Source organism: Podarcis liolepis (assembly GCF_965112155.1).
Source record: "Podarcis liolepis genome assembly, chromosome: 6".
NCBI lineage: Eukaryota > Metazoa > Chordata > Lepidosauria > Squamata > Lacertidae > Podarcis > Podarcis liolepis.
This window is the reverse complement of record NC_139559.1, coordinates 76641343-76666754: the sequence shown is the minus strand read 5'-3', so window position 1 is coordinate 76666754 and position 25412 is coordinate 76641343. Positions and strand designations below refer to the sequence as shown.

The window sequence follows — 25412 nt, the reverse complement described above, 5'->3', positions numbered from 1 at the left end:
TCTAAACTTTTAATATTCAGGAGTATGTTTATGTTAATATTTACCTGTACAAATGCAACTCCAGCCATCAAAATCACTAATGAAAGCCATTGATACACACCTAATTTCTTACTGAGCATGGACACAGAAAATAACGCAGTGGTAAGAATTTTCAGCTGATACGTGACCTGAAAAGACCAAATCAAGATGACTTTTGATTAATGACTCATTATTTGTGTGCACAATTTTAAAAACAAACAGACAAACAAGGAACAGCAAACTCCTCAAAAACATACCATACCTGGTAAGTGGCTGCATCTAGGTTTGACAAGGCAACATACAGGAGATTATTCTGTAGTGTGTAAATCCCAGAAGGAATAGCCAGTTTAAGTGTCTCCATAGGCTTATTAAGGATTTCATCATGCAACACTCTGTTCAGAGATCGTAAATTGCACTCTATGCAAAAAGAGAGGATAATAATTTTCTTGTAAGTTTAAAAACAGATTAGTGTGGCCTATTAATTATAACGAGCTTTTTTGCTAAAAACTTTTAGAGCTTTGTTATTAAACATGACATTCCTAAGCAAAAATTTGCATAGCTCTGTAGTTAATGTCCATTTACAGCAATGGGTTTACTGCGGCGCCTTCACTGCATAACTGTGCAAAGCTGACAATGGTTTGTCCCGATTAAGATATAGCAATATCTAGTTCCTGCTGATGAAGACATCTAACTCGTCTCTTCAGCACTAGGAACACTGGCAGCAAGATGAAGAAATTGTTGCTGTGTCCAAAATACAATTCCGCACATTTCTAATAGTTAATTCAGGTGATGAGTGGTAACAGAACTGTAGCAAAAACAGAATTGTGGCAACAGAATTGTAGCAAAAACAAGAAGAAAATTATAATAGTGGATGGGAAAACCTAAGGTTTACAAGACATGGAATTTTTTGTTTTTTTTACACACGCACAAACAAGATTAAGAGGTCAAACTGCTCCCCCCCCAAAAAAAACCCCAGCCCAATGAGGTCTGAGCATGCTCAGTAGTTGTGGAATACAGTTGGGGAAACAAAAGATAGGTAGGTGTGAGAAGAAGAGTGGAGTTTTCTTTTTTTTAGGAAGACGAGTTCCTGAAACACTGAACAGGAACATTTCATTTAAGAGGGAGGATACAATGCAATATTTTGCTAAAGGTCCCACCTTGTATTGGAAAACGTATTACCCCCCTCATAATAAACCAACAAACAAATAGCAGACACCTACTGCTGTCTTTGTAAACCAACAAAATACAGGCTGTGATCTTCAAAAGCTCAGCAATAACCACTGCAGTCGAAGATAGATAGCGAGGTCCTTCTTCTTTCAGTGTCCTTGAATACCGCATAGTCAAAACCAAGCTAGTTGTCTGGAAGACCAAAATCCCCAAGGAAAGGTATTTTAAGTTGGTAGACATAGCTTGACTATCGCTTTCCTGGGGGGGGGGGGGAGAAAAGAAAACATATATATCAAATGTAAAACAGGGATTACTGAGTAAAATAATATATTGAAGCCTGTTTAGGAATTGCCTTCAGTACAAAAAGAAGTCTCTGAAGTCAAGGAATAACGAACCAAGTTTTTTTAAAGGAAGCCACTGCATTACAGGTAGAACAAATGGTCTGTAGTGGCAGCGCTGAGCCAATGCAGCAGAACAATACCTTGTTTTTGCTTATTTTGGCTGTTGCCACTTGCTCTATGAACTATTGCTCAGTGGGTTTTTCTTTGAGCCGCCTGTCAATTCCCCAATTAAAACTTCAAGCTACTCAAAAGCAGGAAGCATTTTGAAGACAGTTAAGAAAAACAAATGTGTCTTTTTAAACTATATAAATACTCACAAATCAGCAAGTAGTTTAAAAACCACCCCATGTTACTAAGGAGGGGTGTACATGGGATGTTTATTTTACAAATTAACTAACAGATGGGTGATTCTGATTTATAACCTGCCCTTCCACTTACTAAAGTAGCATTCAGTGCAGCCAACAACATTCATCATGCAATAAAACAATCAAAGCAGCACAGCAAGGAAGTAACAGAGTCCACTTCAAATGCCAACACTAACAGAAAGCCTGCCGGAACAAAACAGTCTGTGTGGCAGTGAATAATTCCACTGCTGGTGAAATCTATGGAAAAGACCAAGCACTGAATGTCAAGGCAGGAATAGGGAACCTAGACTAAGGTTCCTATCATCCTTCCCTATGGGGTTGATGTGAGTTGTAGTCCAAGAACATTGGTCTGGCCACAGGTTCCCCATTTGAAAACGGGGCATAGCAAAAGCTGATTAAAAAGTCAGAACTGTGTAAAAAGAAACCACAACCTACTATTTTACACTCCTTTAGAATTTCATCATGTTTTTTCAAGAGCTGGCGTCTATTCTTCTGTATCTGAAGGTTTCAGCGCCTCTCCTTCCCCCACTGATAGTCACATTTACACACATACCATACCCTCCGACATTTCTCCATTGAAAACAGGGATGCCCTATTCCATCCTCAATCATCATCATCAGTAGTAGTAGTAGTAGTAGTATCATCATACCCTACCCATCTGACTGGGTTGCCCAAGCCACTCTGGGAGGCTTCCAACATATATGAAAACATAATAAAACATTAAACTTTTTTTTTAATTTAAATCTTCTCTATACAGGGCCACCTTCAGATATCTTTGAAAGGTTGTAAAGTTACTTATCGCTTTGGGGGGGGGGGCACACATAACCATACCCTCCATAGGGACGTCCTAAGGAAAAGTGGGACATTCCAGGATCAAATTAGAAAACTTCTGTAAATCCAGGACTGTCCCTGGGAAATAGGGACACTTTGAGGGTCTGACATACAACTTTACTAGAGTGCTGTGTGCGCATGAATATTTGGGCCTGATGTTGTCTCATGTAGTTCCATACTAACAGGAGCATACTGTTAATAAAGCAGACTTTGGAGCGTACTCTCCCCCCAAATGTAGACTTTATTAGGGTTGCACAAGAGTTGCATCGTGCCCTTAATACACAAGAAATCTATACAAATTGTCAGAGCCAGGCTGGGGGCCATGGACAGCTATATCCAAATTTAATCTTCTGGAATCAATGAGGGAGAGGAATCCACTCTCAGGCTCACCAAATAGGCCCCTCAGTCTGCTGAGGTAACTTCTACAGATTACTTGAAAGGTTGTCAAAGGCATCTATACTTTGACAATGACCTTGCTGGCTTCCTGTTGCAGCAGAACAAAATTTAAGTTTCTCTGGGGATCAACGCAGGCATTTGGAGACATGGTACCCAAAGGAATGAAAAGACCTGCAATACTATCCTGGAAGGCCAGGAACACTAACTTGGTAGCCTTCAGTGCCAATTAGCTGATGTTTACAACTGCATGATCAGATCATAAAAGGAACCCACTCCCAATTAATTTCAATGGGTCTGATTTGAGTAGAATTTAGTTGGACACAACCCTCTTATCCCTGATTCAGGATACAAACACTTTGACTTTTGAGGGTTACATCTCCATCAGCAACTAGGCTATACTGCACTATTTTGCTTCTCTCTTAACTAGTACATTATTCAAACTTAATCTCTAATTTCACCAAGATAAAGACGCCCCTGTTTTTCTTTACTTCTGCTTTCTACTTATCTTGGAATCTGATTGTTTTGTTTAAGGTACAGGGCAGATCTGGGTTACATGTCAGGATTTATCATCCCACAATAGAGAGCTATTGCTCTTTGGGGTGTAGCACCTGAGAGAAACTTATTCTGGCTGCCATCTCTATCTCGGAACAGAGCCTACACCTCTGACCTTATGGCTCTAATATCACATTTTTTGTGTGTACTTAAAAAACCCAAAAAAACTTTTCTCATTCCACGCCCCCATCCATGTTTGATGAAGAGTTGTGCAGAACTCGCAAGCTTGCCAAAAGGTTTTAATTATTTTTCCAAATTATAACAAATCAAACCAAATTACTTAAATTTAATACAATTTCTTAAAATCAGGTTTCCTGCTCCTGTTGCAAGCATATGTCCATACTTCCCCCTCCCATAGCGCTTCCTTTCTTATTTTGTCTCCAGCTGACATCCATCACTTGACATTAAACCAGCTTTTTTCACCTTACAAAGAGCAAGCTTGCCAAAATGTTGTGACATTTTCGTCGGCCCTCATAAAGGTATTTATGTATTTCTTTTTTTAAAATTGTATACTGCTGTATCATAAATATATATACAGCAAAGCAGTTTACAGCAACAAAAACATAAAGCCATAGAAAGTTATTATATAACTAATTATATTGTTAACATTGCATGAAGTCAGCCTCCAACATGGGGGCAATCACTCAGCAAATCAGTTTCTCAAATTTTTATTTAAAATAACAATTTTGCTTGGCCCTTACAATTCCCCACCCCGACATCTTTTCAAACTTTTCTCATTGTTGTTAGCCGCTCTGAGCCCGGCTTCGGCTGGGGAGGGCGGGATATAAATTATTATTATTATTATTATTATTATTATTATTATTATTATTATTATTATTATAGTCTTCTGGGCTTGAGAGTGTCTACATAGGTCTGAGAAGAAGTAGGGCAAAAAGTTTTCCCTCACTGCTTTTCAGGGCTCCTGGGATAGCTCAGTTGGAAGAGCACAAGTCTCTTAACCTCAGGGTTTTGGGTTTGAACCCCACATTGTGGGCCCTTCCAACTCTATAATACTAGAGTTACTTCTTGGTCAAAAGTTCAGGAGTTCTCTAGGCTCCTCTTATAGGAAGAGAAAGGCCAGTTTTCAGGATATTGTGGGCGTGTGTGAGTGACAAGCTTTTTGGGAGGTCTGCGGGTGGCGCTGTGGGTTAAACCACAGAGCCTAGGACTTGCCGATCAGAAGGTTGCGGTTCGAATCCCCACGACGGGATGAGCTCCCGTTGCTCGGTCCCTGCTCCTGCCAACCTAGCAGTTCAAAAGCACGTCAAAGTGCGAGTAGATAAATAGGTACCACTCTGGCGGGAAGGTAAACGGCGTTTCCGTGCGCTGCTCTGGTTCGCCAGAAGCGGCTTAGTCATGCTGGCCACATGACCCGGAAGCTGTATGCCGGCTCCCTCGGCCGATAAAGCGAGATGAGCGCCACAACCCCAGAGTTGGTCACGACTTTATCTTTTACCTACTTATTAACCCTCGATAAAACCTTCATGGAAAGAAATTCAGAGCGTGGAAAGAGAAGCTGCCATCTATCGTTCCTGAACCGCAAGACCTCCATCAGGCCGTTCTTTACCCCATAACAGAGAGGCGAAGTTGCTTGCCACCGGGAGAGGTGGGAAACGGGGACTTGCTAACCTTCTCCATTGCACCGGTCCCTCCCAGGCTAGGCGCCACGGTGCTTCCCTCTTGCCACGGTCCAGGACTGCCTCTCGTAAGAGCATGAGAGAGATGCTCAGAAGATGAGGCTGATGCCTGCTCTGCCTCTATGGAGGGGATAGCTGGCATGAGCTGCAACACTGCTTTTGCAATGATGCCAAAGTAAGAAAAAATAAAAGTCAGGAAAGAAGAGCCTCTCTGGGTACAAAGCCTTCAACGCTCTCTAAGGGGCTGGTTGCTGCTGGGTGCCATTTTGACAGGGAAGACAGGCCAACTCCAGCCTTCTCAGCTTCCTCCTTCTCTGCCCCCAAGACAGGAAGGGGAAGAGCATGGAGATCTCTGGGCCTGTGTAGCTCCTCTGCTCTCAAGAGGGCAGCATTCCCTCCAACGTTTCTCCAATGAAAATACAGTGGTACCTCAGGTTAAGTACTTAATTCGTTCCGGAAGTCTGTTCTTAACTTGAAACTGTTCTTAACCAGAAGACCACTTTAGCTAATGGGGCCTGCTGCTGCTGCCGCACCGCCAGAGCCCAATTTCTGTTCTTATCCCGAAGCAAAGTTCTTAACCTGAAGCACTATTTCTAGGTTAGCGGAGTCTGTAGCCTGAGGCTTAAGTACCCTGAAGCGTATATAACCCGAGGTACCACTGTAGGGACATTATTTTAGAAGACATCTGAAGGCAGCCCTGTTTAGGGAAGCTTTTAATGTTTGATGCATTACTGTATTTTAGTATTTTGTCAGAAGCCGCCCAGAGTGGCTGGGGGTGCCCGGCGAGATGGGCGGGGTATAAATAAATTATTATTATTATTATTATTATTATTATTATTATTATTATTATTATTATTATTACTACTACTATTTTATACCCCACCCAATTGACTGGGTTGCCCCAGCCACTGTGGGTGGCTTCCAACAAATATAAAAAACCTAGAAAAAAAAAACATTTTAAAACTTCCCTTTACAGAGCTGCCTTCAGATGTCTTCTAAAGGCTGCATAGTGACTTATCTCCTTGGCTTGGGGAGGTCGCATAACTCCATAGCCTCCAACATTTTTCCGATGGAAATAGGGATATCATCATCATCATCATCATCATCATCATTATTTTACCCGACCTATTTGACTGGGTTGCGCCAGCCACTGTGGGTGGCTTCTGACAAATATAAAAATCCTAGAATTATTTTTTAAAACTTCTCTTTACAGAGCTGCCTTCAGATGTCTTCTAGTGACTTATCTCCTTGGATTGGGTGGGTGGGTGGGGGTCACATAACTTCACAACCTCCAACATTTCTCCAATGGAAATAGAGACGTCCTAAGGAAAAGCGGGACATTGCAGGATCAAATCAGAAACCTGGATGGCTTCTGTAAATCCAGATCTGTCCCTAGAAAATAAGGACACTTGGAGGGTCTGGGGCAGAGGGAGGCTTGCAAAAAATGTTCCTCTGTGCGTTCTCCAGTGGCCTCTTATCAGCAGTGAGGTGGGTGTATGGGATGCTATGACAGCCTGAGGAGAGGGCCTGAGACAATTTTGGCTGGTTAAAATACAATACCCTTAAATGTGCGTTAGAGTGGGGATTACCAGTTTATTTTTGCTCTTATTTTTTATTATGCATTTTGTTTGTCTGTTTTCCAATTGTATTTTTATGTTGCAAACTGCCCTGTGATCTATGGCTGAAGGGCAGAATACAAATTTAATTCATAATAATAATAATAATAATAATAATAATAATAATAATAATAGATGTTCGCCCAAGCTGTTCAACCCCTCAACATGTCCTGTCCACACTGGCTTGGAGGGCAGGAAATTATGAAGGCATGAAAACGTCAGGTGCTAGCTCTTTCTTCAGCAAGCTCCTATTACCTGCTAGCCAGTCAAGGTTGCTGAATAGCCTCTCATTTTGGTAACCCAAAGAAGAAATCCCAGATGTGATAAATGCCTCCCACTATTTGTACTTTCCGCAAGCAATTAAAATGCCTTTTTGCTCCAACAAGCTTTCCCAGTTGGCTGAACAGATCTCTGCCAGGGGTGTCTGTTTTGTATTGTTTTTTTAAATCCATCTTTTCTTATTTTTTTACACTGTTCTTAATGGTTTTTACTAGGTTTTGTAAATTGATTTGAGATATATTTGTGAAACTCAGTATATACTACTGTGGCACTTTAGGACATAAGTTATTTTAGGATGGCACCCAATTTTCTAAGCAAATATTAAAATAATAAAGTTATTTTCAATCTGCTGCCCAGATAACCAGCAACTTTGTGCTTGACCAAAAGGTTTTTTTTAACTGATTAATATATCGATCAACTGAATACTGCAGTCTTAATCAAATGTGAACTTAATGTCCCACAATGCTTATTTCCCAATGACATTTCAGAGAAAAATATCTTGCGTTTTCTGGAGCAATGTGGATTTAGAGCTGAAAACCAAAGTTTTGGATAGAGGATTATAGCACAAAGTAGTAGTAGCTGTCACTAAGACTAGAAGGGAGGAAGGAAGTTTACAGCTAGGTGACTTTCCATTGCATCTGTGACCAATTTCACCTTTTCTTTACACCTTTTCTATTGTAGATGATGCCACATTTAGGAACCTAATGGATGCTTGGTACTCAAAAAGAGGATGATTTGGGAACAGACCCAGCCTTGATTTCAGTGTCAAATGAAAGCGGGAGAGCTCAGGAAGCGTTACCAGTATTTCATGAAACTGTATGAGTTGCTTATGGAAACTTGGGTGAAGAAATGCTAATCTGACTAGGACAAAAGGGAATGAGAACGATTATCTGTGGGGTTTTTTTTAAAAAAACTGTTCAAGGATTAGAAGAAATAGCTGTAAGGGAATAAGATAGGAATAAGCCCACAGGAAGGAGGAGTTACAATACTGTAAGGCATCCTGACACTCTGGGATGGGGCAAGGCATAAATGAATTTGTACCTTTGTAACATTTCAATTCCAAGACAGACGTATTTCACACTGACCAGCATTTTGAGTTTTGCAGAAATGTCTTGGAAGTGAAAAGAACACGTCTAACTGTTCTTAGAATTCTCCTGCACGCATTTTATATTTGTATAACATCTGAACAACTAAATAAAATACAAGCCAGAAAGAAATACCAATTTAAATTTTCATGAAATACCTTAACATACGAACTGCTAACTATGGCCTAATAAACAAGTCCAACAGAAGACAGATGGCTGTTTCTCCTGAACGACCAGTTTCTCAACTTTTATGTCAAACCAGCTTCAGCTGATGGCCCAGCTACGCCCTTATCTGGACAGGGATAGCCCAACTACTGTTGCCTATGCTCTGATAACCTCAAGGTTAGATTACTGCAATGTGTTATACGTAGGGCTGCCTCTGAAGATGGTTCGGAAACTTCAGCTGGTGCAGAATTCAGCGGCCAGGTTGCTCACCTGAGCAAGACGGTTTGAGCATATTACACTGATCCCAGTTTGACTGCACTGGCTACCAATTAGTTTCTGGGCCCAATTCAAAGTGCTGGTTTTGACCTATAAAGCCTTAAATGGCTTAGGACTAATTCTGCATGTTCGAGTAAATTTTGGGCTTATGACAATCAAAGAGAAAAACAACTATGCCACATACAAACCACTTTTGAAACTAAGGGGATTTTCAAAAGTGGTTTGCAATATAGCATGCAGATCTATTATTTGAAGGGGGGGTCCAAAAAAATTTATCTGACATACCTAATTCCTTTGGCATACCAGAATTCGCTCTTTGGATCCTCGCCCCCATTAAGAGTTCAGCCAACAAGAAAACCCCAACATATTCAGCACTGTTATATATTTTCGTAAGAGCATTCTTAATAAAAACATATACGGTAGAAAATGGTTAAAAAAACCCAAAACAAACCATAGAGATATACTAACTTCAAGTATAATCTTCTCTCCGTTAGCTGCCATTTCAAAAACTGAAATGTTAGGCACATAGAATTATTCAGTCAACCTTGCTGGAGAAGAACGACCCATCAGGTATCAGTTGATAAGTTCCATGCCACATTTTCTTCCCAAGCAGTCTTAGAAGAAAGCACTAGATTTCCAAGTTTTGTGTAGCATCAGCTTGCTATATGCCAATTTTGCTTGCTGTCCTTCTTCTTCAGCAAACACCAACCTTTGTAGCATATGCAAAGTGATTTCATTTTCTTGTACGGAAAATGTTTTTCTAAGCCAAAGAGGTGACTCCAAAAGACCGATTCCTCATGTGGACACTTATGTACCTTGCACACAGAAAAGCACTTTCGATGCTATGCTGTACCTAACACTGCCTATAAGACAAGTGACGTGTCAGAAGTTGTGTAACTAGCAATATTCTACGTGTTCCACTGAAACAAGAAACCACTCGCTGTTAAGCACGCTGCAAAGTGCAGCCTGTTTAGAGATATTTATTTAAATATTGTGTTTCCTCTAGATAAGAAATCTCAGACTAAAGATCTTCAAAACAGACTGAATTCCACAAAGCACTTTATATATGCTAAATATTTACGAACACAGAAACTTTCAACATAAGGTTTAACCCTGCTATGTGTCTGTGGAAATGGACAACTACAAAATGTTTCTAAGAAGCAGGTTGATAACCTCATTTGCTCCTTTAGAACAGTGAAACACCAAATACATGAAACACCAAAATGAATGGGGGTTTTCTTAGCAACAGAGGATGTGGCGCATTTTTATTATATTCAGCAATATAATTTTTGGGGTAAATATTAAATATCTATAAGCTTGTCAAAAACAATGTAAGAAATACTTTACCAATGGTTTGGGGTGGGGGATATGTTGGCAAGCAATGGGTTCAGGTTTTAACACAGGGGTTTTACGCTGGAAATCTTCCTATTTGTAGAAACTACTGGGCAACAGAACAAATTAGCCAAGGGAGACTTTTAGAAAACTAAGGCTGAAAGCCTGCAACCTTGAACACACTTACGGCTAGTCCTACTGAACTCAACAGAACTTATTCCTGAGCAGGCATGCATAGGATTGCACTATGAACATTTAAGCCTTATGGAACAGAGGCGTTAGGAATTAAAATCGGAACTGTGATGATTCAGATTAGAAGATAAAACCTTGAACGTAAAGGTACTGTGAGTGTGGTGCATGTGTTTGCCCACCTTACAATAATAGGCTAAATCTGGGCTGGCTGCAGCATTGACTGGGTTTTTGGTATAGTTTCAGCCCCTGGGCCCCTCCTACATCAGTTGAACACTCACCAATCCCCAATGGAGTTACCTAGTGGTGAGCTGTATCATCAGTGTTCCCCTAACCCAGTGGTTTTCAACCAGGGTGCTGTGGCACCCTGGTCTCTGTCCCTCTTTCCTTCCCTCCCTTCCTCTGATGCCCTCTCATATCTCTGCCTCCCAAAGGCTTGCGGGGCTGTTTGTTGCAGCAGCCCTGGCTACAAGCTCCCCAGGCGAATGGTGCCTCTGGGGCTGGCCAGGGGGTGCTTTCCAGGCCCCTGTGGGGCAATGTGAGGAGGCACCTCTCTTTGGGGCGGGAGGGGGGCAGCTCAGAGACCAGGGGTGGCAGCAGTGGCTGCCCAGAGGGCTCCCAGTGAGAGGGAAGAGGGAACACTCTACAAGGGAACACTCTACAAGGGAGGGTGTTTGAAAAGGGGTGAGGGGCTGCTGGCTTTGCAGGCAAGGGGTGACATAACTGAGCTCCTGAGCCCCACAGGGGTGCTGCAGAAGGAATGTAGTTGGTCAAGGGAGCTGTGGACCCAAAAAAGGTTGAAAAACTTTGCCCCAACCTCGGGGCAGCTTGGAGCCTCTATTTAAATTCCTCACAATGCTTCAGGGTATGAATAAAGGCTAGTCAACACATGCACCAACCACATTGGCCTACACCAGGGGTCAGCAAACTTTTTCAGCAGGAGTCCGGTCCACTGTGCCTCAGACCTTGCGGGGCGCCGCACTATATTTTGGAAAAAAAATACGAACGAATTCCTAAGCCCCACAAATAGCCCAGAGATGCATTTTAAATAGAAGCACACATTCTACTCATGTAAAAACACCAAGCAGGCCCTACAAAAAACCCAGAGACGCGTTATAAATAAAAGGGCAGTCTACTCATGTAAAAACACACTGATTCCCGGACTGTCCGCGGGCCGGATTTAGAAGGCAATTGGGCTGGATCTGGCCCCCGGGCCTTAGTCTGCCTACCCATGGTCTACACCCATCAATGTAAACATAGTTCTGTTTGTTCAAACCTCTCTCTAGTTCAGTATTTCCAACTTCAGACCTCACTCGCAAGTACTTTGCAGAGAATTACAACTTTCCCCTTCACATTGTCAAAAGTTGTTGAAGCAGGCCATAAAAGAAAATTGGGGGGGGGGGCAGGGTATCCATTTCTTTGAGAACAGAACCCTTCACTTATTTAATTATTTCAAAAGCTTCTCCTGAACCAGAATGCATTTTTTTTTAATTAAGACTGATGTCCCAGTCTCATAGTGTGAAGGTAGAAGAATTCTAGTCAAGTTTATTATTCTGTTATGTTTGGCTTGTTTATCTGCCCTGCTGCCTGTCTGTTTCGATTGTGTAATTTTTTTAAAAAAGTTGTATAATCACTTAAAAACACGCAAACACAATTGTTAAGTGCCTTGAGCAATTTTTCAAGCAGAAAAGCAGGATTTGTGAAGGAATAAATACCCTCAGTTTTCCTGTTCTACTTGCTATCACCTAACCTCACCCACCTTTGTTCCATACTACCTAAACTAAATTGCAAGAGGATGGGAGTTGTGGTCCAAAACATCACATCAACGCACACTTCCAGCAGTAGTAATACTCACAACTACTGTATCTAAAAAGCACCACACCAGCCATGTAAATAAAGATTTATTCACTGCTCAAAGCAGAAAAGGGTATCCCACTCATTTCAAGGTGTGACGCAAATCTCACACAGCTTAAGCTGTGATGCAACCTCATCCATAGCTATTTCAACAAAGCACTTGGCAAAGGTAGATGTGTTTTTCAAAGACTGATGACAGTAGCAGTGGTACTAACATTTGTAGGCAATTATTAGCTTGACTTTCAACTCAGGGGTGGGCAGAGTTCAGGCTTGCTGAATCTATTTTGTCTCTTCCTAGAATCAAAAGATTACCAACCAGAGTCAGGTGCAAGAGACATAAAACGGTTGTTTGCATGCATAGGACTACTAGAAAAGAGATTACTTTCTTTTGCACTAGTCCTAGTTACTTCATAGAATCATAGAGTTGGAAGAGACCACAAGGGCCATCGAGCCCAACCCCCTGCCAAGCAGGAAACACCATCAGAGCATTCCTGACATATGGTTGTCAAGCCTCTCCTTAAAGACCTCCAAAGAAGGAGACTCCACCACACTCCTTGGCAGCAAATTCCACTGTCGAACAGCTCTTCCTAAGTTCTTCCTAATGTTTAGGTGGAATCTTCTTTCTTGTAGTTTGGATCCACTGCTCCGTGTCCGCTTCTCTGGAGCAGCAGAAAACAACCTTTCTCCCTCCTCTATATGACTTCAACTTTTCTTCATTTCAGCAGTCTAATTGAGCTGGAAAAGTCATTTTGCTGTTGCTATCGTTAAACAATCGGGAATTGGAAACCCATGCAGATCTACTGCAACTCACACAATTTGCCAGTAGATCCCAATATGCCCTCTGTCTACCTCACCCTTTTTTTAACCGTACCACTGCCTTCCTTTTGTAAGCCACCGAGTTATTTCTTATCTCTCAGTAGACATCCTCTTTCGCCCTCCTGTTATTTTTTCTAGTTCTTGATCAACAATCAAAAATCAAATTCTACTTCTTAATCCTTCAGTTCCCCTTCAATAGTAATTCTACAAAGACACAGATATTTTAGAATACTTTCCAAGATCACGGTCTCCCCCCGCCACCAAATTTCAATTACCAGGGTGGATATGAGAAACCTGTTTCACCATGCTTTTAATACTTCTGGAAGTAGTACAACCTAACTGTGTGGGAAAACCTTTCAAAGAGGCAATATAGAGAGTCAGGCTGTAACCTGTAAAACATGTGATACATCTTCAGCCTCCTCTATTCCTCCCTGCCAAATAGAAATTCCCTGACACAATACACAAAGGTGTGATTAGATGGCTGCTATTCAAATATCAAATAAGGAAGAGCGCAAAACCAGAATCCTGATACACAGGAAATTCTGGGCCTCATAGGTTTACATTACTCCATAGATCAACTGTTACTGTGCACACAGAGAAGCAAGAGTTTGATATTGACTTAGGAGTTCCTGTGTCCAACTCTCTGTGGCAAAAGTAAATGGAATCGTTTCCCTCTCTTTATTCATAAATAGTACATACAAGGTTTTCATTGTGTAAATGTCACTCCGTGTTTTCTCTTTCTATAATATAGTGATAGGTGCCAGCTGGCAAAGTACACAGAGTAACTTTAGGCTGCAATCCTATACAGCTATACATATTTTCTTGAGAGTAAAGCTCAGTGAGACCACACTGCACTTCTCCTAAGATTTGGACAAATGTGCCATTAATCCTTAGGTACAGTGTAAACTGAATTAATACAAGTGTAGTAATTCTGGGAGTTCCAGAAAGGAATGGCAGTTCTTTTTCATTGCATCTTTCCCAGTGTTAAGCTTCAAACTTTCCCTCAAAACCCAGTTCCTTACCTACCTACACCCCTGGGCTACATGCTCCTGGCTTGCAACAAACTAGCATTAATTTGTTAAATAAAACCATAGAGGAGTTGCTGTTGTTTCTAATTAACTGCCATGTCTCCCTGTGTTCCTCGCTTGCCAAAGTACAAGTTACTGCAATCCAGGCCATCTGAGTGTCCAAAGAACTCGATGCACAATAGTAATAAATTTGTTTCTCAACAGCCCTTCAAGTTGAGCCCACCAACAAGCAGGCAACCTATTTGGCAGGAGTAGCATAAGGCACAAAGGAATGGCAGGGTGTCTCTTAACTTCATGTATCCCTGATCCAAATGACTCCTTAAATTTTTGTAAGCCTCAAGCTTAACTAGCCAATTCTAAGCTCAGTGGTCGCTTTCCTTGGCGCCAGACATTTCTAAAACAAGAATCACAGAACTGCAGAGTCGGAGGGGGTCTCGGGGGTCATCTAGTCCAACCCCCTTGCAACTCAGGAATGCAGCCCACAGCGGTCCCTGGGTGGCCTCAAACCCCCAACAGCCAGACACGTTGACCCACCGCACCAATCGCACAACTGCAGAGTTGGAAGGGACCTCCGGGGGTCATCTAGTCCAACCCCCCGCGGCGCGGGAATCTTGGACTTGAACCCTTCACCCTGAGATCAAGGGCCTCCTGCATCACCGACTGAGAGCTGCCTCCCAGCTAAAAAGCCCATATTTTATCCTGAAGGGGGGGGAAAAAATCAAAGCTCCTCGAGGGACTCCCGAGGGCAATGCGCAAGGCGAAGGAAAGAACACGAAACTTTCCTTTCCTCGCCGCGATCCCAAAGCGTCAGGCGTGGCCGAGAACGGGCTGGCCGCTTCTGGCTGCGGTTGGGCGGGACGGCACTCTGCACATGCTCGGAGGGACCACCCCCTTTCGGTGGGGGAGCCCAATCCCTCGGGGATGGGGTGGGGGGTGCTTGAAAGCCAAGCCGCCCCCCACCCCGAAGAGCCCCGCCTCCTCCAGGTTCGCATCCCCTCCGGGGCCCGATTCCTCCCGCTGCCTCCCTCGGCGAGGAGCTTCCCGCCCGGGTCTCCTTCGCTTCCCATCCTCACCTGCCGCGCGGGGAGCCTGGCGCGCTTCCCTTCCGGGTGCTGCTTTCTCCCCCCCACCAGCCGCCGCCGCCGCCATCCACTCCCGGTCCCGCCCCGACAACGCTCCGGCTGCAGCCGCGGCTCCGCCCGCTCGGTTCCCAGCGCCCCGGACGGCCCTTCCTTTCTCCGAGGCCGCTTGCCGAAGCCCCGCGCTCCTCCAGGGTGAACTTCCCTCGGGGAACCCCGGAGTCCGGGCGGGAGAAGCTTTCCGCAGGGCCGGGGAAAGGAGGCTGAGGGGCTGGAAGCGAGCGGAGGGCAGCAGGCACCCCTCGACCTGCCCCACCTCTTCCACCCCTTTTTACAAGTGCCATGCAGTCCTGGGACAGATTTATGGTGCCATAAGCCTATCTTCTTTCACACAGTTTATTATTGTTATTATTGTTATTATTTTCTCCTTCATGTTAAACATTATCTCTCTTTTTCTTCTACACGAGAATGGGTAACTTTCAAGAACAGTGTTATAGGAATTCTCAGGTCGCGTATATATAAATCACATGTTCATAAATTTACAAGGCAAGCACATACATAAGTATATAAACTATGTGTCTGAAATAGTACAGGAGAGCAATCCTGAAACCATTTTGACTCTCCCAAATGGACCTGAAATGTTTCTCTGCAAGGAGAAAGGAAATGGGAAAGCCTCCCCGTTGTCTCTTTGCTCACAAATCCTGTCTTAAGGGCGTATCTGTGTATGAATAGGGTGAGCCTGTGACCTGGATTCAGGAACAAAAGAATGGCCAGGATGCCTAGGTAAAAGCAATCAGTGACCATTATCAGGTATCCTGGCAGACAGGTTTTCTGCTGTAAACCTCCCCTTCAGTGATGTATGGTATGTATGATGTTTTGCAGGGTGGTCTTGAGCTACAGGGGAGGCAATTTTCAAATGTCTATATAAGAGCTTGAACTCCATTGTTCTAGGTTCCTCTCCGCCCTCCCTGCACGGGGTGAGCAGGGGACCCTGTTGCAACAGTTTAATAAAGATCAGGCTTACTAGCTGCTTTGCTTCTCAATATTCCCTGGTTGGCCTCTGTTGTTTTCTCCTACCAATAGAGAACCTACTTAAGGAATCTGTATGGGCTCTTAGATACCCCATAAGGGAAAGGCAGCAGTATTTTTCTTATAACAAACTATAAAGGACATTGTTTAAATTTTGTGCTCACAGTATTTGTGAGACACGGCAGGTAGCCAGGATCTTCCTTGGCCCCCTTCCAAATAACATTTGCCTTCCCACCACCTAAGATAGACCTACATATCTGTGACCATTCAAGCAAAATGCACCCCACCCACCATGAATGGCAGCCCACCAAGGGCTTCATAAATTTGCTTTTGATATCTTGTCTGAAAATTCAAAAGCAAAGAGTGAACTGTCAAGCTGAACTGCAAACAGCTGAAAGCGTGTTAATAAAAACTTCGCGAGTGTCCATTATGATACCATTGTGTCTTTGGAAACTACCATGTGTCACAGGGGTTGATAATTATGAATGACATTTTCAGTAGCCATTGTGCAAGTTCCTAACAGTTGTTCTTTCTGGTAAAGCAAGTCAAAGTATGTAAGCAGGTCAGTCCTGGGCATTATAATGGTGCCAAACTGGCTTTTCCTGTTCATTGCTTGCAATTCCAGATTCATAAGGCCTATGGGTATGTTTCTCTTCTTTTAAAGGCCTATTGTGCTCTCTTAGAATGCTATTAAGTTTCTGTTCCTGAAACAAGAACCCTGAGTTCTTCCTTAACTCATATTCTCTGAAGAATATTTGGGAGTGGCAGGTGTAGCAAGTGAAAAGTGAAGACGATGATGAAGCCACAGCCACAAATAGAGAATTGTGTGTCCATGCTGGTTCCATTAAGTCTCCTTTCTGGCTAGATGCACAGAATGATAATATATGCTGTGTGACTTTACAGAATGTTATGTACCAGTATGTCTCTGGTACTGGATATAAATATGAATTTATACATGGCACTAAGGTCCTCTTCTCACGGTAGACTGTTAGTGTAGTATTTGCTGCAGTGTGGTCCCCGGTGTGGAATGCACAATGCCCTCTTTAAAACTTTATCTGTGAAACAGTCTGTGTGGCTGGCTTTGTCCTGAGATGCTATGAATGCAGGTTCTTCTTCTTGTGATCACTTGTAGCTGAGTGAGATTGTCTTCCATGAACACGGTCGTAACAGTGAGTCCATAAGTGACTGTGGAGGCCAATTCTGGACCCACGGATGAAAGGCGCTAATAAATGCTTTCAGCAATGGAAGCTATATTGTGGCCAGCCATCTGTAAATTCCTAAATTTAATGTTCATTTGCATAGAACTAGCCTGGCCACAAAATTCCCTAGTGGAATTTTAAACATTGGATTTGTTGATGAGCACTTAAAATTGTATTATCTTAGAAAAAGTTAAAGACGGGCTTATCTGCACAATTATTCAAAGCTTTCCCCCCCAGCTGCATTTCAGCCATTCTACTGAAACATTTATTTATTTATTCGGTGGTGTATACAAAACAACAACGTCACTCTGTCATAGAATAGTTCATTTTGGCAAAGGGAGATCTTTGATTCATGTTCATCATTCCTTCCTACTCTTATCCCATCTTGCAAGAGACACACATACTAGCTCATCATATGGGATGTGTAAGTGATTACATCTACTGACATTAGAAAGAATATAGGGTGGGTGGAGGAGGTTGAATTATGTATGTCAACATCCTGAAATACATAATTAATTATATTTCAGAAGCATATTACATGAGGGCAGTATTTGCCCCATCTATGTTGCTTTGGTGTCTACTTCCAGCTATCTGAAAGCACAAGATTCCCTTAGTTTCCCTAAAGCACTACATTTCCTTAAATAAACCTTTAGGCATTCCTGTTTCAACATATAGCCTTATGTTCCCAAGCATAAACTTTATGAAACCCACGTAAATTGGCTTCTTCAGTCTCTCAAATACAGTTACTGAAAATAGAACAACAAATTGCAAAGACCCGGCAGTTCGTATGAAACCAATAATAAATTTATTAGAACAATTTAATACCTATTCAAATGAACAGTATATTACATCCTAAAGACCTTTCGAAGTTTTATCTATCAATTGGTTTTGAACAGAATCCTAAAAGCCTTATTTGAGAAAAAATGTGTTTTTGCCACAAGCAATGTAAAACAATGATGCAAGCTTTAAAGGATTAGGCACATGTGAATACTAAGGGGGGGGGCAGCCATGGTTACTTATACTCAAAGTAGATCCATTGAAATGGACTTAAGTGACTTGAGTCCATCAATTCCAAAGGGTCTACTTTGAATATGACTGGCTTAAGAGTGAGACTGAAAAACCCTTTCCTGACAGTTAATTATTTGACTACCTAAGGTCCATAGAATTTTAATGGAGTTTAGGCTCAATCTGAATCCTCTCTCTTGTATTTTATAGCTTCTAAAGTGTCATGGAGGTTGATGTTACAATAAGGACTTCAATAGCCATGTAGTATTGTTTAGAATGTCCCGAATTCTGATTTTGAGCTATGAACAACACCCAATAAAATAAACACCTATTGTTTATTTTATTTTTTATTTCCCACCCTTCACTCTAAGGTCTCAAGAGCATCACAACATGAAAAACAATTTAAAACAACTTAACAACCATAAAAATAAGCGGGGTCCTAGGAACATACACTTTGAGAAACTCTTTGTACTTTTATAATCTGAGGTACTTGAAGTGGGATTTAAAAACCCAGTAGAGTTAGGGTTTGATCCCCTTCAAGCACTGCTGAATTCTGACTCCAGATGTGCTTAATAAACACACTAATTTAACTGTAACTAGTCTGTCTTAACTGAATTATGGATAATGTTGTGTCGTCCTAATTCTATGCAAACAAAAGGCCCATTTTAAAATGCCTACGCCGTTTCTAAGTTTAAGAACATGTTATACTAAAGATGACATGAATTTAAGTGGTCTTAAATTTCTGAAACCTTTAAAAAAGTTATATGCAAACACAAAGCATGCTGTTGCAGGGGGGAAAAAACCACCCCATTGTATTAGTGGGTCAGAGGCAATGTAATTAAACATTTTAAATTTAGATCATCACTAGTGTACCTGGTACATACTGTATGTGATGCTATCACATTTCTTTCTAAGAGTCTGTTCATGGGGGGGGGGGAATCCACAAGTAGGGGGTGGGTGTTGTTTTTAAATAAAAAGAACATAACCCAAACATTTGTAATTTTAGAACTAAGCCTTCTCAAAATGTATGTCCTCATCCCTGCTTGAGAGGTGTCTGAAAGGCAAGTCTTTTGAGTTACAGACTGGATGGGGCTGATTTAAAACAAAAAACAAAAATTATAACTATGTTGTAGGGTAGCTGGCAACTGGTAACTTAGGGAGGAGCTAGAGCTGATCTACTGGAGCTGGCTGGAGAAAAGGGAGCCTGAGCAGTCTCCCACCCTCTTGTAAGTAAGATGATGCCACACAAGTAAGGACTGTAGCTCTAGTGAAGAGATGGCACCACCAAAAAGCTGAGACAGGATGCAGTTGCTAGCTTTGAGCAGGACAGAACCAATCAACTTTTGCTCCATATTATTGTGGCCATTTTGCTTGGCCTTTGGAAGGCAGGTTAGGCAAGAGGGGATTTACAGAAACATTGTGGAATTTTAAACTGTGCATCCAACATAGGCTCACCCCATCAGTAAAAGCCTTGATGCCATAGCTGTTTGTATGAATATAGGAATGCTCAAGCTTGTGAGTCGTTCCTGGTTATTTAAATCCATGCATCTATTTGAAATTGAATATAGCTTATCTTTATTCTCTTATAATCATCATAAAGGTCTAACATAATTGTGCTTATGAAGAAGAGGGAATGTTAAGATATTCACCGCAAGAATAGTTTCTCTTTCGTAATCTCTAGGCTGATTACTATAAATTCACTGAGGATAATTACCGTATCCTTGTTATCTTACTGTGGGTCACTTTCTGAAAATTAAGGTGTATTGCTGAAGGTTTGGATTACTACCATTCTACACATCCATTTAGGGGTCTTGGCATGTGGGAGTTATCACTCTTCTAGGACCACAAGCCAAACATTTTAAAATATGTTTAATTCTCTTGATAATAATAGGCCTAGCCTATTGTAGGCAACTCTGTATTGGGAAAATTTTAATGCCTAATGTTTTACAATTTTTTATGTGCTGTAAGCTGTCCAGGGTGGCTGGGGAAACCTAGCCAGATGGGCGGGGTATATATATAACAATAATATTATTATTATTACTATTGTTACTAAAGGGATTGTCACTTATAACTTCCAAATTCTTTAGAATGAATAGAATCCTGCTTAGAGCAAATGCAGAGGAAGTATTCATTACATCTCAAGAAGCAGATAAAACATCCTATTTCTTGCAATTAATATCCCTACTTCATACAACGCATATGAAGCTCTGCTATGAAAATAAAGAGACAAGAAGAGTCAGTCTCATGACCTATTGCATTGTTAACCCAGGGCTGGGGATGGGGAGGAATGAATGTTTTATCAGTCCATAAATTTGACTCAATCGTTTTGTATAGACAGTAGTATTCTGTTGAAGAAGGCAATCTTCCTCATTGGTATGGCTTCAGAAGTTTAGATCATCCACTGAATAAGAGATAGTAGAGGTGCCAGAACACTGAAAAGTATCAGGCTGAAGATGGGTTGTTTCCCAGAAGCGTCCTGCAAAAGAACACACATATAATTACTCTAGAATCAGTTTCTAGTATTGTGAGGCGGTGAAAAAATTCCCTTTCAGCCCTCATATTTACCCCATACAAAAAAGCCCCACAACACTTTACAGCAGTTCTATACATGATTTATCTCAATTAGGTTCAGTGAGGCTTACTCTCAGGTCAGTAGGCCTAAGAATGCAACCTTAGCCTTTCCTCATAGGAAAGTGCTTTAACTGCTCGGTCATTTGGGCAGCAGTGGTTTTCTGCACCTTTTTCTAGCTCTGCAATATCCTAGCACACAGTATTCCTAATGCACACACACACAAGAGACTTCTATAATGGCATTATGGCATTCATCACTTTTTATTTTCAATCTCTTCTGCTAGTAATTTGCATCATAAAATATGCATGTTTCATGGCTGGCACACAATGAACTGATGTTTAAAGTGAACTACTGCTGCAACCCCAGCATCTCTTTGCTGGGGAGTCACAGATCCTTTCAGTGCCTATTGGCCACAATGTGAATCCCTAAGGGCCCTTTCTTCCACTGATCTTTGGTGGGCATTTATTTTGTTGCCCATTCCCCAATTTGGAGAGCTCCATTTAGAAGGTTAGAAGGCTTGGATTCCCACCATCGCAAATAATTTGGTGGCATCCACAAACCCAACCACCTGACTGCACATCATTTATGAATAAGGCCTTGTCTGCTCATGAGGTGGTAGAATGAACTGGACCGCTTCAGACTGCCAGTGGAAGCATCACAATTGTTAAGTGTATCCCTATGTTAAAAAGCAGTAACCCAAACATGTGCTTGAAAGTGGAAATTTCAAACAGAGAAGGGGCCAGGATAAAACCTTTCTCCCTCATGTGCTAGGTCTTTGTTTTGCTTGCAGTGAACTTGTGGGGAACTTCCAAAAAACGGCACGCACCACTTTCAGAACGCAGTGGTACAGTCCACTCTGCCACTGCATTATGATGCCTGAAATTAAATAGCATCAGTCTCTGGATAGGTCCTGAGGGTACTTCAATGTTTACCTTCCTGATAACCCATCCTTTTATCCTATGACTTAGGATCCTTTGGCTAAAGTCCAACTACAAAATGTTAACAGGACTGTAATTTTTACAAGTTACGATAAGAACCCTTTTCGGACAAAAGATACTGTATGTGCAAACTTCCATTTAAATAATAGGTAATTTTCTCCCTATGCAGCTCTGATACCAGAAGTGAAGTGGAAGTGGAGAAAATACCTGGAGTGTCTCCTGTACCTTCCCTTTGAAAAGCCCATTTCACATTTCTACTGTACACATACATTGGGTGGATATACAAGAGAGAGAAAAAGGTGTCTGCTCCAGTGCATCACTTCAAAGCATTGTTAGAAGCAGCAGCAGCAGCAGCAGCAGCAGCAGCCCAGATGTGGCAGTCAACCAAAAGTTCCACAAGAAGATCAATGCACATTTCTAGTCTATGCCACCGATTCAATACCATCCAATATTGTTCACAGGATTATTTGTGAACATGGCCGTTGTCATTTAACAGAAATAAGGAAGGGTGTGTGTAAATGTTCTGAAAACAGTGTACTTACAGAGTGAGGAGCCTGATTGCTTTGAAAACCCTGCAGAAGGGGGGAAATGGGTGCAAATTATTTCAGCAACTCAGCCTTGGCACATTCATAGTAAGTCCTCATATGGCCTCAAGGTGCAGAGGTCTTTCTGTGCGTAGCCTGGGAGCCTCTGGCTCATGATGGGACCTCCAGAGCCCAGAATTTCCCCTTTTCTTATTGAAACACAGTTCCCTCCAGATTTCTAAGATGTGGCACAGATTTTTGCCAAAGAGAAGTTTGGCAGCATTCTTACACAGAAGTAAGGCACTTTCTTCTGTAAGGGCATAGAAAACTGCAACCATGCAGATTATTCAACAAAATTTACTCTTTAAGAATACACATGATCACAGACTTGCAGCACATTCCTATACTTGTTTATTTGTGGAGACGTCTGGCTGAATTAAAGGCCAACAACTTCCATGAAAGTGTGTTTTAGGCAGCAATTCTAAGCACACTTACTAGGAAGTAAATCCCACTGAATTCAGTCAAGCTTACTTTTGTGTAGAGATATATCAGATTAGGCTATTAGTGTTAACTTGTGAAAATATCCCAGCACATGATAATAAACCAGTTTTAGTACTGGGTCAAGTGCTTCATGATTGATTACAGTCCCGGAGTATTTAGGAGCTTTGCTGATACTTTCAAAGTCATATATATACTTTTAGAAATGCTCCCCAAGCCAAGAAGAATATTAAAAGCTAATGCAGAAAGGTTGCTTACCTTGTTGGAACCATATGGCCTACTTCCGTATGGTGAACCCTGTAAAAATGAGAAACCCATTAAATATAGGAAACGTGCACTACTGTCCGGCTGGGGTGGAGGAATCACGTACTCAGTTATGATCCTCCTTGTGAACACTGGCCACTGATTCCAACTGAGGGTACAGCACAATCCTAGAAATGTAAACTCAGAAGAAAGCTTCATTGGGTTCAATGGAGTTTACTCCCAGGCAAGCAGATACAGGATTGTCCCTCGCTTCTCAGCATCAGTGTGTAAATACTCTTTGGTTTTAAAAGTATTTAGTCACATATTTTGAAAGAGCGGGGGAAAGCCTACTTCATAAGGATATTCAATAAACACACAAGACGTAACTGGCTGTACTTTTGAATAAATAAGGGGTATTATTCATTGCATCAAATTGTAGATTTCAACGGAAGTCTAATTCACATGAATGGTTGTTACCATTCCACAGAATCCTTTCACAGAGTCTAAGACAAGGATTTCCATAATATTAGCCTTCTTTCACCATCCTAGGCTTCATCAGTAGAACAGGCTCATATGTAATATTACAGGATAGTAGTGGTGAATTATTGGCCTCTACGAATAGACAGGTTGAACAGATACTTATACTTGTATGGACCTTATGCATGAACTGACTAGAGAATGAACTGATCCACTGGGTCTTCTGCTTTTTTCATTGAACTTTATGAGACTTCCGTTGAAATCTACAATTTGATACAATGAATAGTATACCTTATTTATTCAAAAGTACAGCCGGTTACATCTTGTGTGTTTATTGAGTATGTTTCACGTAACCAAAGGTTTGTTGTTGTTTTACTTCATAAGGATGACATAGGCTTGAAATCCAAATGAATTAAGTGTTTTCAAACTTTCTACCCTCAGAGAACTACTGCCATGCCTACTTGTCTGCTGAGGAATATCAGTGTATCTGCCATAAAACCCTTTTGTTGCCCAGTTGCACACTCGGTTCTCATGAGGCACTGGCTAGGCCTGTTGAGTTTCATTGTAACTGGGAAAGATTAGGAGTGATGGGCAGCTTTGTTTTCTTCGCTGCCATTGGAAAGAACAGCAATCATGTTGACATCCTGCCCGCCATTTTGAATCCTCCAAACAATATGCAAGACCTAGCAGAATTCTGTGGCACTGTGAGGGGGACAGGGCAGTGGCAACAAAAAATAGTGAGGGTGTTGGGAGAACGCTGCCTTATTTTCCTCTGAGGGTGAGAAAAAGAAAAATCTCCAAAACTTCCTCAGAAAAAATGCCTTCGGATAAATTTTGTCTCGGCTCTGAAGAGCATAAAGCTCATTGCCATATCATATTGAGAGGACAAAGCAATTTAGCATGGCTCCATGATGATTTACTGAGAAGTTAGTTCTACAAAGTTTATTGGTACTTATAAATAACAAATACATTTGTTAAACAGTCCTTACATATCCACCATATTGGCTGCCTAGCCGTCCGCCACCATATTGGCTACTTCCATAGGGGTAACCCTAGAAGCAAAACAGAAATGAGAAAATAAATAATTATATATATATATATTAAAAATGTAGACACCAATATTTTATTTGTTAATGCTGTAGAGAAAATTTCTGTCTTGTCCACGACCACGCTGGCTACTTTGGTTTCTACCATTTTGGTACAATCCTGTAAAGGGAAGCTCTGATTTTATCCACCACTCATGTAAAAAAGAAAAGGGGGGGGGAAGCTCCATATATAGGCCAAACTAAATAAGATGTTGGAGTACTGTGACTGGAGCTCCTGTGATGGTTTCTCTTTTTGCACTGGGGGAGAGGGTATAACTCATTGCCTCTGTAGAAGTTTTTCAATGCAACCCCTCTCCCCCAATATTATTCAAAGCTGAAAGGGATACAGGCACAATATGGGTGCCTCTAGGTTTCAATCTCCACGACTACTAGCTGCACAAAATTGGCACACTGAAATTGGTTACCCCACAAAATAGCCCTGAACCAAATCAAGGGCTTCAAGGTTGCTTTTTGAAAAACAAAAATATGTCACAAGCTCCTAAATGTAAATTCTGTTGAAAATTGTTCCTTACTTGTCCGTATCGTCCACCACCATACTGATTGCTGCCACCATATTGGTTTCCTTGCCAACCACCATATTGGCCGCCTTGGCTGCCGCCATACTGGCTACTTCCTGACTGAGAACCCTGTAAAAACAACAACACACAAGCCAGGTTGTTTTTAATGCAATTCATGTGGTTGAAGTTTATTCCTTGTCCACTATAAGGGTGGGGTCAGAAGGACAATTACTTAGAAATAATGCCATTTGTTCGTATCTTTTATGGGTAATATAGATAGGTTTAAAATATATGCCAC

The 25412-nt window shown here is 41.7% G+C and overlaps 3 protein-coding genes and 1 long non-coding RNA gene across 54 annotated transcripts in view; 1 reads left to right on the top strand and 3 right to left on the bottom strand.

Moving 5' to 3' along the window:
• Positions 1 to 15106, bottom strand: part of SLC35A3 (solute carrier family 35 member A3) — a 28350-nt gene extending 13244 nt beyond the window's left edge. The window contains exons 1-4 of one of the 2 annotated variants that reach the window (XM_083511219.1): positions 15021 to 15106; positions 1239 to 1443; positions 281 to 435; positions 45 to 167 (exon numbers count right to left, since the gene is read on the bottom strand). In XM_083511219.1, coding sequence (XP_083367345.1) covers positions 45 to 167; positions 281 to 435; positions 1239 to 1425 — 465 coding nt within the window. In that variant the 5' untranslated portion in view covers positions 1426 to 1443; positions 15021 to 15106. Of the gene's footprint in view, positions 1 to 44; positions 168 to 280; positions 436 to 1238; positions 1444 to 9196; positions 9614 to 15020 lie in introns of those variants that run through there. The other variant, XM_083511218.1, reaches the window with a different exon arrangement.
• LOC310710274 (uncharacterized protein) overlaps positions 1 to 25412 on the bottom strand; it is a 982430-nt gene that overhangs the window by 96502 nt on the left and 860516 nt on the right. The window lies entirely within an intron of this gene.
• On the top strand, positions 5300 to 8104 carry LOC310710407. Its single transcript, XR_014528045.1, has 2 exons — positions 5300 to 5522; positions 7884 to 8104. It is a non-coding gene; the product is annotated as an uncharacterized lncRNA (long non-coding RNA).
• The window catches only part of LOC310710241 (uncharacterized protein), a 68540-nt gene continuing 61164 nt past the window's right edge, over positions 18037 to 25412 (bottom strand). For 49 of the 50 annotated variants that reach the window (XM_083510934.1, XM_083510939.1, XM_083510942.1 and 46 more), the window contains 5 exons: positions 25130 to 25243; positions 24501 to 24563; positions 23050 to 23088; positions 22312 to 22341; positions 18037 to 20735 (listed from right to left, as the gene is read on the bottom strand). In XM_083510934.1, coding sequence (XP_083367060.1) covers positions 20649 to 20735; positions 22312 to 22341; positions 23050 to 23088; positions 24501 to 24563; positions 25130 to 25243 — 333 coding nt within the window. In that variant the 3' untranslated portion in view covers positions 18037 to 20648. The remainder of the gene's footprint in view (positions 20736 to 22311; positions 22342 to 23049; positions 23089 to 24500; positions 24564 to 25129; positions 25244 to 25412) is intronic. The other variant, XR_014527907.1, reaches the window with a different exon arrangement.